General features: G+C 42.9%; 1 protein-coding gene across 2 annotated transcripts in view; it reads right to left on the bottom strand.

Moving 5' to 3' along the window:
- xylt2 (xylosyltransferase II) overlaps positions 1 to 13,767 on the bottom strand; it is a 275,890-nt gene that overhangs the window by 153,247 nt on the left and 108,876 nt on the right. For both annotated transcript variants that reach the window (XM_059949008.1, XM_059949009.1), the window contains exon 3: positions 4,993 to 5,168. In XM_059949008.1, coding sequence (XP_059804991.1) covers positions 4,993 to 5,168 — 176 coding nt within the window. The remainder of the gene's footprint in view (positions 1 to 4,992; positions 5,169 to 13,767) is intronic.

Genomic DNA, 13,767 nt, shown 5'->3' with positions numbered 1-13,767 from the left:
AAAGAAAGAAAAAAGACCCTGTACCACGAGGGTTTAGAGGGTAGTAAAACGAAGAGTAGTAAAGTGAAAGAGGGTAAGGGAGGGGAGGTAAATCTGCCTTTAGCGAGGAGAAAGGTCCTAGAGGCAGAAAATAAAGATGAGGAACCGATAGAGCAGTTAAGAGGTCCAGAGTTGGACAGGGATGATCTGTCTGGTTTGGCAGAACTGTTTGAGGAAGTTGAAACTTCTAAAGGTGTTCCCGATAATGAAATGAGGGCAGCCCTAGATGAAAAGGTTGCTCTTACCTCAAAGAAGTCTGCTGGGTTGGCAGATGAGGTTTTTTCAGCCCATGGGGTTGAGTTTACTCCGGAAGGGAGTTGCTCAGAGAGTACCTGGGAGAAATGGGGGAACTTAGAATTTGAAAAGGGTACGGGTATTGAAAGCCTGGAAGAGGCCAATGTCCCATTTGAGTGTGTCCAAGATGGGGATGCACGTGGTACTGAACCTAGTAACGGAGCTCAGAAGAAGCCTGAGGTATTTGATTCAGTGGAACGGGGCGGCCGTCCTTGTGGGTCAGATAGACTTGGTTCAGTGGAAAAAGGGTTAACCTTGGTAACAGTGGGAAGTGAGAGTACCCAGGTGTTTGTGCTCGAAGGTGTGTTCAAAGTTAATGCAGAATTTAAGAATGGGGAGATGAGAATTATTATTGAAGGAAATGGAAAGTCTGTAGTTCCCAAGTCGAATGAAAAAATTTTAAACCCGGTAGATCGCTTACAGAGTGAACCGGGAGATAGCGGGGCCCCCCACTCTATTGTTATGCCAGGATAGGGTGTGAAGAGGCCGAATTCAAAATGCTACTTGAACGAAGAGTTTGAATTAAAAACAGGGTACGTAACACAATGCTCTGGTAAAGGAGATAGAATTTTGATCACTATCTCCAAAATGCTCTCTCGCTGAGAGACCTGACACCTGACCAGGTTTATTACCCAATACCAGATAAAGAACACAGGTTCTCCTCTTGTAGGCTTATATACATACTATGCCAGGAAACCTTCCTGAACACACCTAACAAACTCCACCCCATATAAACCTCTTACTCTAGGGAGATGCCAATCAATATTGGGGAAATTCAAATCTCCCATACGACAACTCTGTTATTACTGCACTGTTCCAGAATCTGTCTCCCTATCTGCTCCTCAATGTCCCTGTTACTTCTGGGTGGCCTATAAAAACCACCCAGTAGAGTTATTGACCCCTTCCTGTTTCTAACTTCCATCCACACCCACAGAGATTCAGTCAACAATCCCCCCATGGCTTCCCCCTTTTCTGTAGCCTTGACACAATCTCTGATCAGTAGTCCCACACCCCCAACTCTTTTGCCTCCCTTCCTGTCCTTTCTGAAACATCTAAAGCCTGGCACTCGAAGTAGCCATCCCTGCCCCTGAGCCATGCAAGTCTCCACAACATCATCGCTCCAAGTACTGATCCACATTCTAAGCTCATCCACTTTGTTCATGATACTCCTTGATCTATATCGTGCTGTGTTCTTTGCTGATCTTCTACACCATCCACAGCTTCACCAAGCTTGATATTATCTACAAATTTACTAACCTACCCATCATCATTTTCATCCAGGTCATCTATATACATCACCAGCACAGATCCCTGCAGAATTCCACCAATACAGACCTCTAGCTCGAATAAGTCTCTTCAATTGCTACCCTCTGATTTCTATGCACAAGACAGTCCTGAATCCAAACAGTCCATTCGCCAAGGACCCCATGCATCCTTCTGGATTTGCCTCCCACGAAGGTCTTTGTCAAATGCCTTTCTAAACAACATCCACTCCCCCACCCTTACCAATCTCCCTCATCACATTGTCAAATAAACTCAATCAACTTGGTAAGCCATGACCTGCCACATACAAAGCCATGGTGGCTGTCCCTAAGTAGGCCATGAGTTTCCAAATATTCATATATCCTATCCACCCAGCAATTTCCCTGCAACTGAGACTCACTGTCTATCATGCCTTGGATTTCCCCTTGTTCCCCTCTTAAACAGAGGTACAACATTAGCCTCTTGCCAATCCTTCGGGATCTCGTCTGTGGCTAGAGAGGACGTTAAGAAACTGATCAAGGGCCAGCAATCTCATCCCTTGCCTCCTTCAATTACCTAGGGTAAATCGCATCAGGCCCTGGGGACTGATCCACCTTAATACTCATTAGGAGACCCAACACTTCCTTCTCCTTGTCCTCTATATATTTACACACTCAGCACTGATCTCGTGGTCCTCCATATGCTTTTTCATGGTAAATACTGAACCAAAGTACTTATTAAGAATCTCACTCACATTCTCCGCATCCAGGCAAATGTTGTTGTCTTTATCCATGAGTGATCCCACCCTCTCCCTAATTACCCTCTTGCTCTTGATGTATGTGTAGAATGCCTTGAGATTCACCATAATCCTACTCACCAAGGAATTTTCATTGCCCATCCGAGCATTCCCAATTCCGTATTTTAACTTTTTTCTGGCTTCTTTATACTTCTCATGTGCTTTGTTTGATCCTAACTTCCAAAGTGTTACATACCTACCCTTTTTCTTCTTGACTAAATTCATCATCTCTCTGGACATCCAATGTTCTCTTATCTTTCCATCCCCATCCTTCCTTCTAACAGGAGCATACCCTTCCTGTACCTTGTGCAATTGATCTTTAAACACCCTCCATATGTCTGATGTGGACTTACCAAAGAACACGTGTTCCCAATTAACACTTCTTAGTTCCTGCCTAATGCCCTTGTAATTTGCCATCCTCCAATTTAAAGCTCTCCCTCAATGACCATAACTATCCTGTAAGTTAAGGAGTTGTGGTCACTGTTCACACACTGAAAGGTCATTCACCTGGCCAGGCTCATTAAAGAACACCAGGTACAGCGCAGTCCCTCCTTTTGTTGTACCATCCACAGATTGATTTAAGAAACCTTCCCGGAAACACTTAACAAATTCTGCTCCTTCTAACCCCTTACACTAAGAAGATCTCAGTTTATATTAGGAAAGTTAAAAACCCATAACAACAGCCCTATTATTTTTCCTCATTTTTCCTTAATCCATTTATATATCTGTTCCTCAGTGTCCCGGTGGCTTTTAGTGAGTCTGTAGTACAATATAATCAGTGTGATTGCACCCTTTCTATTCCTGAGTTCCACTCAAACGGACTCGGTGTCTGACCACTCCATTATATCTCCCCATTATACCTCTTCCTCTATCTTTCTAAAATTTTGAAAACTTAGTATATTAATCACCCATTCCTGCCCCCTCTCAACTAAGTTTCAGTAATGGCTTCAGTTTCAGAATGAGTAGCTGTGGAGGTGGTGCAGGGGACAGGGTTTCAAGTTCTTGGATCACTTTAAACTTTTCTGGGGAAGGGTTGATCTGTACAAGAGGGACGAACTGCATCTGAACTGGAGGGGTCAAATATCCTGGCTAGGGGGTTTACTGATGTTACTCTGGAGAGTTTAAACTTGTTTTGCAGGGGGCTAGGAACCAGAGTCCCAGGTCAGTAAGGGATTGGACCAGAGGGTAGATGTCCGGATAAGTATTGAAAACCAAAATCAGAATAACAGGGATGATGGTCGGATAGTTTGAAGTGTGTGTAGTTTAATGCCTGGAGTATTATGCGTAAAGGTGATGAACTTAAGAGCATGGATTAGTACATGGAACAATAATGTTATAGCCATTCCAGAAACTTGGTTGAGAGAGGAGGCAGGCATGGGTGATTAATGTACCAGGTTTTTTAAGTTTTAGAACAAATAGAAAAGGAGGTAAAAGGGGAAGTTCCTCAATGCCCCGGTAGGGGGTCTGTAGTACAATCCCAGTAGTGTGATTGCATCTTTCCTCTTCTTGAGGTTTACCCAAATGGACTCAGTGTCTATACCTTCCATTACGACTTCTCTGAGTGCAGCTGTCCCTGATTAGTACAACCCCATCCCTTCTTTACCTCCATTTCTACCTGTTCTAAAATTTCAAAGTCTTGGTACATTAATCACTCATTCCAGCCGTTTCTCTCAAGCAAGTTTCTGTAACCTTGATAGGCCAATGAAAGAGATAGACGAGTTTAAACCAACCAGTTTAAACTCTCCCAAGTAGCATCAGTAAACCTCCCAGCCAGGCTATTTGTCCCCCTCCAGTTCAGGTGCAACTCATCCCTCCTGTACAGGTCACCCCTTCCCCAGAAAAGGTTCAGGTGATCCAAAAACCTGAAACCCCACCCCCTGCATCATCTCTGCAGCCACCCATTCATCTGTGCTATCACCCCATTCCTACCTGCACTAGCTCATGGCACAGTGGAGTAATCTGGAGATTACAACCTTGGAGGTCCTTCTCTTTACTAACTGTGTTAAGTCTGCCCTTTTCTGTCTATATCATTGGTGCCATTATGCACCACGACCTCGAAGAATATCCTACAGCTACGACAATACATTCTGGACCTTAGCACCCAGAAGGCAACACACCATCCTGGTGTCTCTTTTGCGATCCCAGAATTTCCTTTCTTCCCTCTGTCAAATTTGCTAAAACTACTGCACTACCTGACTTTACTTTTCTCTGCTGAGTCTCAGAGCCCACCACAGTGCCACCAACCTGATCTGATGGGTCATACCCCCAGCATCGTACAGAGTATCTCCTGCCTTTTCTTCGTATATGAAATGCATAAAAAGGAAGCCAAGGAACTGACTTCTTAATTTTGCTTTTCTATCACTCTGGTGAATTGGTGCTGTACTTCCCCTCAAGGTGCGTATTTTCCGGAGGCTAATTGCCCACTGTTCCGACAATTTCAAGATTTATTCCATGATTTTAACATACATTTGTTCATGTGAATCCACATTAACACCATTTAGAGTTTTGTTTCAAAGCAGGTGAAGTTCCCTGCATGAATATTGAATAATCTAGATTAATGGAATGCATTTTTCACTGGCTTTCCAAAGCCCTCTATCTATTAAGACGTTGGGAGTGCGTACCTTGTCAACATGGATGTAGTAGAAGTGCCGCTGATGATAAATGGCTTTGATCATCCGCTTAAGCTGCCTGATGGCTCGACCATGAACAACAAGAACATAAGCAATTCTAACTGGATTTTGGATGGATGTTAGATCCACATTGCCATCTTCCCACTGGATGATGCTGTTGGGTTTCCCTGCAAATAAATACTACCAATTAGTACAAAGGCTGGAATAGCATGCTTTTATACAATTTTTAGAATTTAGCCAACATATTTCTCAAATTCTCTCTTCTGTTCCCACTATTAAAGCTATGTGCCTCTTACATTTGTTTCTTTTAAGCTCCTTGATCACAGAAAAATTGGTATGATGCTTGATCAGGTAACAATTGGCATGGTATGTCAAAGAACATAATTTAATCTTGGTCTGCTGTTTTGACTAAATCTGCTTCAATTCTTATAACTTTACAGTCTCTGGTGGGTGTGGATGATCTTCATTGGCCATGGGTGAGCAAGTAAACAGTATAAAGACGGGGTAAAAATGTGAAGAAACTATGTGATACAGTAAAAAAAAGGATAGAATATTGCTGATTTCTGTTCATTTGGCTATGTACACATTTAGTTGGAACTAGACAATGGGGTCACCCATTGGGGCACCCTTTGAGAGAAGGGTAAGTGCAGTCTGATGTGACCAGAAGAATCATTAAGTTTTCCTGAATACTATTGGTATCGCTTTGCTTTGGAAATTGAAGAAAACCACAGTTTATTAAAGAAGAATGATGCATAGCAAGACAACTACAGCTCCTCCTCATTTAATGAAGGACACTTTTAATGGCATCATTTCTGGATGAACTGCCACCCTTGTGCCTCTCGTTGTCATTCTGGAGACGTGCAGCTCTTTCATCCCCCATCTCTTCATCTCTTCTGCTGTTTGTTGTTTGTCTCTGAGTTTGGAGACAAGCATTTCTCAGCTCCTTTGTCTCTTCCTCTCTCCTCCTCCTGTGCCAGTTGTTGTCATTCTGGAGACATACATGCCTCTCCTCCTCTGTCTCTTCTTCTCTCATTTTTTTTGCCCTGACTCTTTGACCCTGGAGTCATGTGGCCCTAGCCTCATCCGATTATTGTTCTCTCCCTCTCCTTGCCGCTTCCCAACGATGTTTGGCGTCATATCTTGACCATAATGCTCCCCCTTCTCTTTCCATACGGCATAATTGGGCTGACCATATTTTTTTTACCCTAATGCTGGAAAGAAGATATGAAGCAGTAATACCAAAGCCTCCAGGATGCCGATTAATCTTGATGATATGGTTGGTGCTCTCCTAAATGGACGTGATAAGAGTCACAGCTGTCCTTTGAATGTAGCAAAAAGTTTAATGGGTGTCTTGAAGTACGTCGTTACAATAAGATTTAATTATCTCTTATTGATGGGTGGCAGTTAAATCTATCCCAATCCTGCATATGCTGATGGTGATCAGCAGTATGTGACCGCTCGAAATAGAGCTTCCTTGCACTTCTGCTCCGGTTGGTGTCGCTGCTGTGAGCATCGCGAGGTGCTGCTGAGGCTGGCCGTGCACATGCATCGTGGTGTCATGTTGCGGTTTTCATCATGGCTGACATCAGCTCTCAGGTGAATGCGGGGCTGTTGATTTTGCTGTGTGAGCCAATTTTATATGAATATATAACCCTGAACTTTGCCTGCATTCTGTAAATTAGCACATTTTAAGTTGATTTAGCCAGAAATTGTCAAGTCAAGTCACTTTTATTGTCATTTCAACCATAACTGCTGGTACAGTACATAGTAAAAATGAGACAACGTTTTTCAGCACCATGGTATTACATGACACAGTACAAAAACTAAACTATGTAAAAAAAAAACAACACAGAGAACGCTAGACTACAGACCCACACAGGACTGTGTAAAGTGCACAAAAACAGTACAGGCATTACAATAAATAATAAACAGGACAATAGGGCAAGGTGTCAGTCCAGGCTCTGGGTATTGAGGAGTCTGATAGCTTGGGGGAAGAAACTGTTACATAGTCTGGTCGTGAGAGCCCGAATGCTTTGGAGCCTTTTCCCAGGCGGCAGGAGGGAGAAGAGATTGTATGAGGGGTGCATGGGGTCCTTCATAAAGCTGTTTCCTTGGCGGATGCAGCGTGTAGTGTAAATGTCTGTGATGGCAGGAAGATAAACCTGGGTAATCTTTTCAGTTGACCTCACCATCCGCTGCAGGGTCTTGCCATCTGAGATGGTGTAATTTCTGAACCAGGCAGTGATGCAGCTGCTCAGGATGCTCTCAATACAACCCCTGTAGAATGTGATGAGGATGGGGGTGGGAAATGGACTTTCCTCAGCCTTCGCAGAAAGTAGAGACGCTGCTGGGATTTCTTTGCTATGGAGCTGGTGTTGAGGGACCAGGTGAGATTCTCCATTAGGTGAACACCAAGAAATTTGGTGCTCTTTATGATCTCTACCAAGTGCTATGCCTGCAGCCCCCTCCTTTGTGAGAATTGCAAGATCACTATTGGGTTAGGTCAGGGGACCCAGGAAATGAGAGAGAGACACGTGCGGAATGTCTCGTTCCCCCGGCGATATAAAGCTATGGGACATGGCCATTGTCTCCGGAAGGCGAGTTTGTGGATTGAAGACTGTACTACGTGGACGCCCTCAGGCAAAGTGGGATGGTTGAGGGAGGGATTGCATCACCCCCAACTTGATTGACATCTGAGACCCTGCGAGTCAGGATAAAAGAGGGTCTGTGGGAACAGCCTCTCAGACGCACCAGAAGAAACGCTAGCGATCCCATAATAGCAGGAAGCCATTTGAAGGAGGCCACGTGCGTTCATTTCTGTTGCCTGGGACTGGTGGCTGGTACCACGAAAAACGGCTTTTAGCTAACAACGGGGAAACCAACTCCCCGACTCGAAGGATTGGCATCATAAAAGACCTGGGCAAGTTTAAACCGTCTCTCTCTTAAACCCAAAACGCTGCAGCTTGAGCGAACTAACAGTGACTGTTATATTTCCATCGGACAATACATTAGCCCCTAGACAACGATAGAGCTATTTCTTATTGATTGTTATTATACCCGCGCTTTTAGATTTAGTATTGACGATGTATATTATCTGTATGTTTGTATTAATCTTATTTTTGTGCCCCTTTTATCAATAAATACTTTTAAAAATAGTACCAACAGACTTCAACGGACCTCTCTATCTTTGCTGGTAAGTGACCCAGTTGCAAGGTTCGTAACACAAGGAGCCATCGATATTCAGCGGGGAGTGGTTGCTCCATGCCCTCCTGAAGTCAACAACCATCTCTTTTGTTTTGTTCACATTAAGAGACAGGTTGTTGGCTCTGCACCAGTCCGTTAGCCGCTGCACCTCCCCTCTGTACGCTGACTCGTCGTTCTTGCTGATGAGACCCACCACGGTCGTGTCATCGGCGAACTTGATGATGTGGTTCAAGCTGTGTGTTGCAGCACAGTCGTGGGTCAGCAGAGTGAACAGCAGTGGACTGAGCACGCAGCCCTGGGGAGCCCCCGTGCTCAGTGTGATGGTGTTGGAGATGCTGCTCCCGATCCGGACTGACTGAGGTCTCCCAGTCAGGAAGTCTAGGATCCAGTTGCAGAGGGAGGTGTTCAGGCCCAGTAGGCTCAGCTTTCCAATCAGTTTCTGAGGGATGATTGTGTTGAATACTGAAGTCTATGAACAGCATCTGAACGTATGTGTCCTTTTTGTCCAGGTGGGTTAGGGCCAGGTGGAGGGTGGTGGCAATGGCGTCATCTGTTGAGAGGTTGGGACGGTACGCAAATTGCAGGGGGTCCAGTGAGGGGGGCAGGAGGGTCTTGATATGCCTCATGACGAGCCTCTCAAAACACTTCATGATGATGGATGTGAGTGCAACGGGACGGTAGTCATTTAGGCAGGACACTGAAGACTTCTTCGGCATGGGGACGATGGGGGTGTACCACAGTAGTGCACCGTTTGAAGTCACAAACAGAGCATGAGAGTTTTATAGTATATAGATATTCGCTTTCCCTGTTATGGAAATCACGTGGAGGTGACAAGGGGGATGCTGGGTAAGAAAATGGCAGTCCAGTGTACTAAACATGAATAGAGAGGTAAAGTTGTTAACATGAAAGAAAATCTTATGTTTGTTGCTTGAATGTTAACATTGGTAACGGGGTGTTTACCAACTGTAGAATCCCACCGACACTTGATGAGAGAAGCCTTATGAAAGCTAGAAATATAAAACTGGAATATGAACTTGTATTACTGAACACAAGAAGAAGCAGGCAGTTGCAGTTATACTGTCACTTTCGGGAAGAACGAGAGAGACCGCAATGAAAGACTTGAAAACAAATTAAGTGTATGATTACACTAATAAATACACTTGACTCAGTTTTTCTAAAGGAAGAAAAGGGTTGGATTTATGAGGCATGTTCAGACTTCGCCAAAATTTCCAAAGACAGTTCTACAAATGTGGCTGTTTATAATATTGACTTTGAACAAAAGTGCATTCGCGTGCGTAAATACAAAATGGACCTTACTGATGTACAGTGGTGCTAGAAAGTTTGTGAACCCTGTAGAATTTTTTCTATTTCTCAATAAATATGACCTAAAACATGATCAGATCAGATCCTCACGCAAGTCTTAAAACTAGATAAAGAAAACTCAATTAAGAAAATAATACAAATAAGCATTATACTTGTTCATTTATTTATTGAGGAAAATGATCCACTATTACACGTATTTGTTGGAAAAAAAGTATGTGAAGCTCTGGGGTAATGCCTTTTACAAAAGCTATTTGGAATCATGTGTTCCAAACAATAGATGAGATTGAAGATTGGATTGTAGGGGTGCTTTGCCCTATACAGACACACAAAGCTAGGTTACTTACAGAGCATGCTCTTCTCAAGAAAGATCTGTTTATATTCACCATGCCTTGTTCAAAACAACTTTCAGAGGACCTTAGAAGAAGAATTGTAGAGATGCATGAAGCTGGAAAAGGCTACAAAAGCATTTCTAAAGACCTGAGTGCTCATCAGTCCACAGTGAGAGAAATTGTCTACAAACTAGAGGAAACTCAGTACTGTTGTTACTCTCCCTGGGAGTGGGCATCCTGCAAAGATCACACTTAAGAGCACAACATGCAATGCTGAAGGAGGTGAAAGAGAACCCATGGTTAACAGCAAAAGACCTGCAGAAATCTCTAGAACTTACTAAAGTCTCTGTTCATGTGTCCTCGAGTAGAAAAACACTGAACAAGAATGGTATTCATGGAAGGACATCACAGAGGAAACCACTGTTCTCCAAAAAAAAAACATTGCTGCACATCTCAAGTTTGCAAAAGACCACTTGGATGTTCTACAATGCTTCTGGGACAATATTTTGTTGACAGATAAGACAAAAGTTTACCTTTTTGGCAGAAATGCACATTGCTGTGTTTGGAGGGTAAAGGGCACAGCACACCAACACCAAAACCTCATCCCAACTGTGAAGTACAATGGAAGGAGCATCATGGTTTGGGGCTGCTTTGCTGCCTCAGGGCCTGGACAACTTGCAATTATTGAGAGAGCAATGAATTCAAAATTGTATCAAGACATTTTACAAGAGAATATTAGGGTAGCAGTCCGTCACCTGAAGCTTAATAGAAGTTGGATAATGCAACAAGACAGTGATCCAGAAGACAAGAGTAAATCAACAGAATGGTTTAAAAAGAGGTGAAATAGTGTTTTAGAATGGCCAAGTCAAAGTCCTGACCTTAATCCTATAGAAATATTGTGGAAGGACTTGAAGCTAGCAGTTCATGCAAGGAAGCCCACTGGCATCCCTGAGCTGAAGTAGTTTTGTAAGGAGGAATGGCATAAAATTCCTCTAAGCTGATGTGCAGGACTGATCAACAGCTACTAGAAATGTTTGGGTGAAGTTATTGCTGTACAGGAGGGGTCACACCAGTTACTGAAAGCAAAGGTTCACATACTTTTTCAACAAGGACATGTAATATTGGATCATTTTTCTCAATAAATAAATGAGCAAGTATAACGTTTTTGTGTTATTTATTTAATTGGGTTCTCTTTATCTAGTTTTAGGACTTGCATGAAGATCTGATCACATCTTAGGTCATAATTTTGCAGAAATAGAAGAAATTCAACAAGGTTCACCGCTTAGTATTAGCTTTCAAACTGTTCGATAGTGCGTTGTCTAAACTTAGAAGACAGACAACTAGCATTAACTCCATATACCAAACTTACATATACATCTGTGAAATCTGCACTGAAGTGGAGAGAAAAGGTCACAAAGACAACAAGCAGAATTAATTTGAGTCAGGAAACAGCATATTTCATTGAGCAGAAACAAGAGAGCAGCAAGCAACCTGAGTGACCAGACGAGGGCACTGTTACCGGCTCAAATCCACCAGACAACACACACAAAATGCTGGAGGAACTCAGCAGGCCAGGCAGCATCTATGCAAAAAAAAAGTACAGTTGATGTTTCGGGCTGAAACCCACAAGTTAGGGTAGAGATCAAAACGTGCTGTTTGTCAGAGTACTTACCACTGGGTCAAAAATGTCTGCACAGAATCAAACAAGTTAAGCTAAGTGAAGAAAAGAAACAAACCTGAAGATGTAGAAGAGTGCCATACAACACTGTTGGCAAATAAATCACTTACTAATTCGCAGACATCAAATCAGAGATTTTGATGACAGAACCTCTAGGATCTGTTGTTATTGACAGAACATGCACTCACACAGTGTGTGGAGAAAAATGGCTTGATAGCTATGTGAGTGAACTAAACCAGAATGAAGTGCATAACTTGGTGAACACAGATACACCCAGTTACAAAGCATTCAAATTTGGAGATGGAAAGATTGTAATTCCTACCAAAAGAGTGAAAATTCCCACAAAAATAGGGCAGACAAAATGTTACATAAAACAGAGTTACATAAACCAGTGAATATTACTCCTCGAGTAAAACTTCCCTAAAGAAAGCAGGGCAGTACTGGATATGGAGAATCCATATGGTTTGGAAAATGCACCATCTCGGATTGCAAGACCCTGCAGCGGATAGTGAGGTCAGCTGAGAAGATTATCGGGGTCTCTCTTCCCGCCATCACGGACATTTACACTACACGCTGCATCCGCAAAGGAAACAGCATTATGAAGGACCCTATGCACCCCTCATACAATCTCTTCTCCCTCCTACCGTCTGGGAAAAGGCCCCAAAGCATTCGGGCTCTCATGGCCAGACTATGCAACAGTTTCTTCCCCCAAGCAATCAGACTCCTCAATACCTGAAGCCTGGGCTGACACCTTGCCCTATTTATTATTTAGTGTAATGCCTGCACTGTTTTTGTGCACTTTATGTAGTCCTGTGTAGGTCTGTAGTCTAGTGTAGCTTTCTCTGTGTTGTTTTTTTTTTACATAGTTCAGTCTAGTTTTTGTACTTTGTCATGTAACACCATGGTCCTGAAAAACGTTGTCTCATTTTTATTACGTACTAGATAAAAACTTTACTGAAAATCAATATGAGAATGAAGTACTAACTGTCACAGAGAACATGACCCCAGATGAGAAACATAAAGTGTTGTTCAAGCTTCACTAGCTTCAACTGCTAAGACTTCAGAAACGGCTCAGGAAACAAACATGCAGAATATTTTTCCAGTTTAAATTAGATAGTTGACAGCGGTGAGACATGCCGAAAGTTTGGGAAGTCCAAACCCAAGCGTGCAGGTGGTCTGCCACTAGCATCTGCATACAGTGAAACTGGAGCAGTGGATCTACATGAACCTGAGCAAGGAGTGTGCTACAGTATCTCCAGACCACTGATGAGTTCACACGTTTCAGTGCCAGTAGCACTATAAAACACAAAGAGACCCTCAGCGATAGTGAAAAACTCCATCCATTCCTGGGTAAGTGTGAATGACCCACCTTGGAAATTATTCAGCGATAATGGTGGTGAATTTAATAATGATGAATTCAGAAATATGGCAGAGAACTTTAACATTGAAACAAAGACAACAGTGGCATACAGTCCTTGGAGTAATGGACTTCTGAACACAATCAAATGCTTACTGAAATAATGCTAAAGAAAAGCAATGACTGTGATCAGAACACAGCCCCGGACTAAGCCCTTATGGAGCAGAATACCATGCATAATGTACATGGCTACAGCCCATATCAACTTGTGTTCGGTCAGATGGAGTTTAATGCTGATAAGTGTGAGGTGCTACATCTTGGTGGGAATAATCAAAATAGGACATACATGGTAAATGGCAGGGCATTGAGGAATGCAGTAGAACAGAGTGATCTAGAAATAATGGTGCATAGTTCCCTGAAGGTGGAATCTCATGTGGATAGGGTGGTGAAGAAAGCCTTTGGTATGCTGACCTTTATAAATCAGAGCATTGAGTATAGAAGTTGGGATGTAATGTTAAAATTGTACAAAACATTGGTGAGGCCAAATTTGGAGCACGGTGTACAGCTCTGGTCACCGAATTATAGAAAAGATGTCAACAAATTAGCGAGAGTACAGAGGAGATTTACTAGAATGTTACCTGGGTTTCAGCACCTAAGTTACAGAGAAAGGTTGAACAAGTTAGGTCTTTTTTCTCTGGTGCGTAGAAGGTTGAGGGAGGGCTTGATGGAGGTATTTAAAATTATGAGGAGGATAGATAGAGTTGACATGGATAGGCTTTTTCCATTGAGAATAGGGGAGATTCAAACAAGATGACATGAGTTGAGAGTTAAGGGGCAAAATTTAGGGGTAACACGAGGGGAAAATTCTTTATTCA

Source organism: Hypanus sabinus, chromosome 23 (genome assembly GCF_030144855.1).
Source record: "Hypanus sabinus isolate sHypSab1 chromosome 23, sHypSab1.hap1, whole genome shotgun sequence".
In the NCBI taxonomy this organism is placed as follows: Eukaryota; Metazoa; Chordata; class Chondrichthyes; order Myliobatiformes; family Dasyatidae; genus Hypanus; species Hypanus sabinus.
Note: the sequence above shows the minus strand (reverse complement) of the source record. Positions and strands in the feature narration are given on the sequence as shown.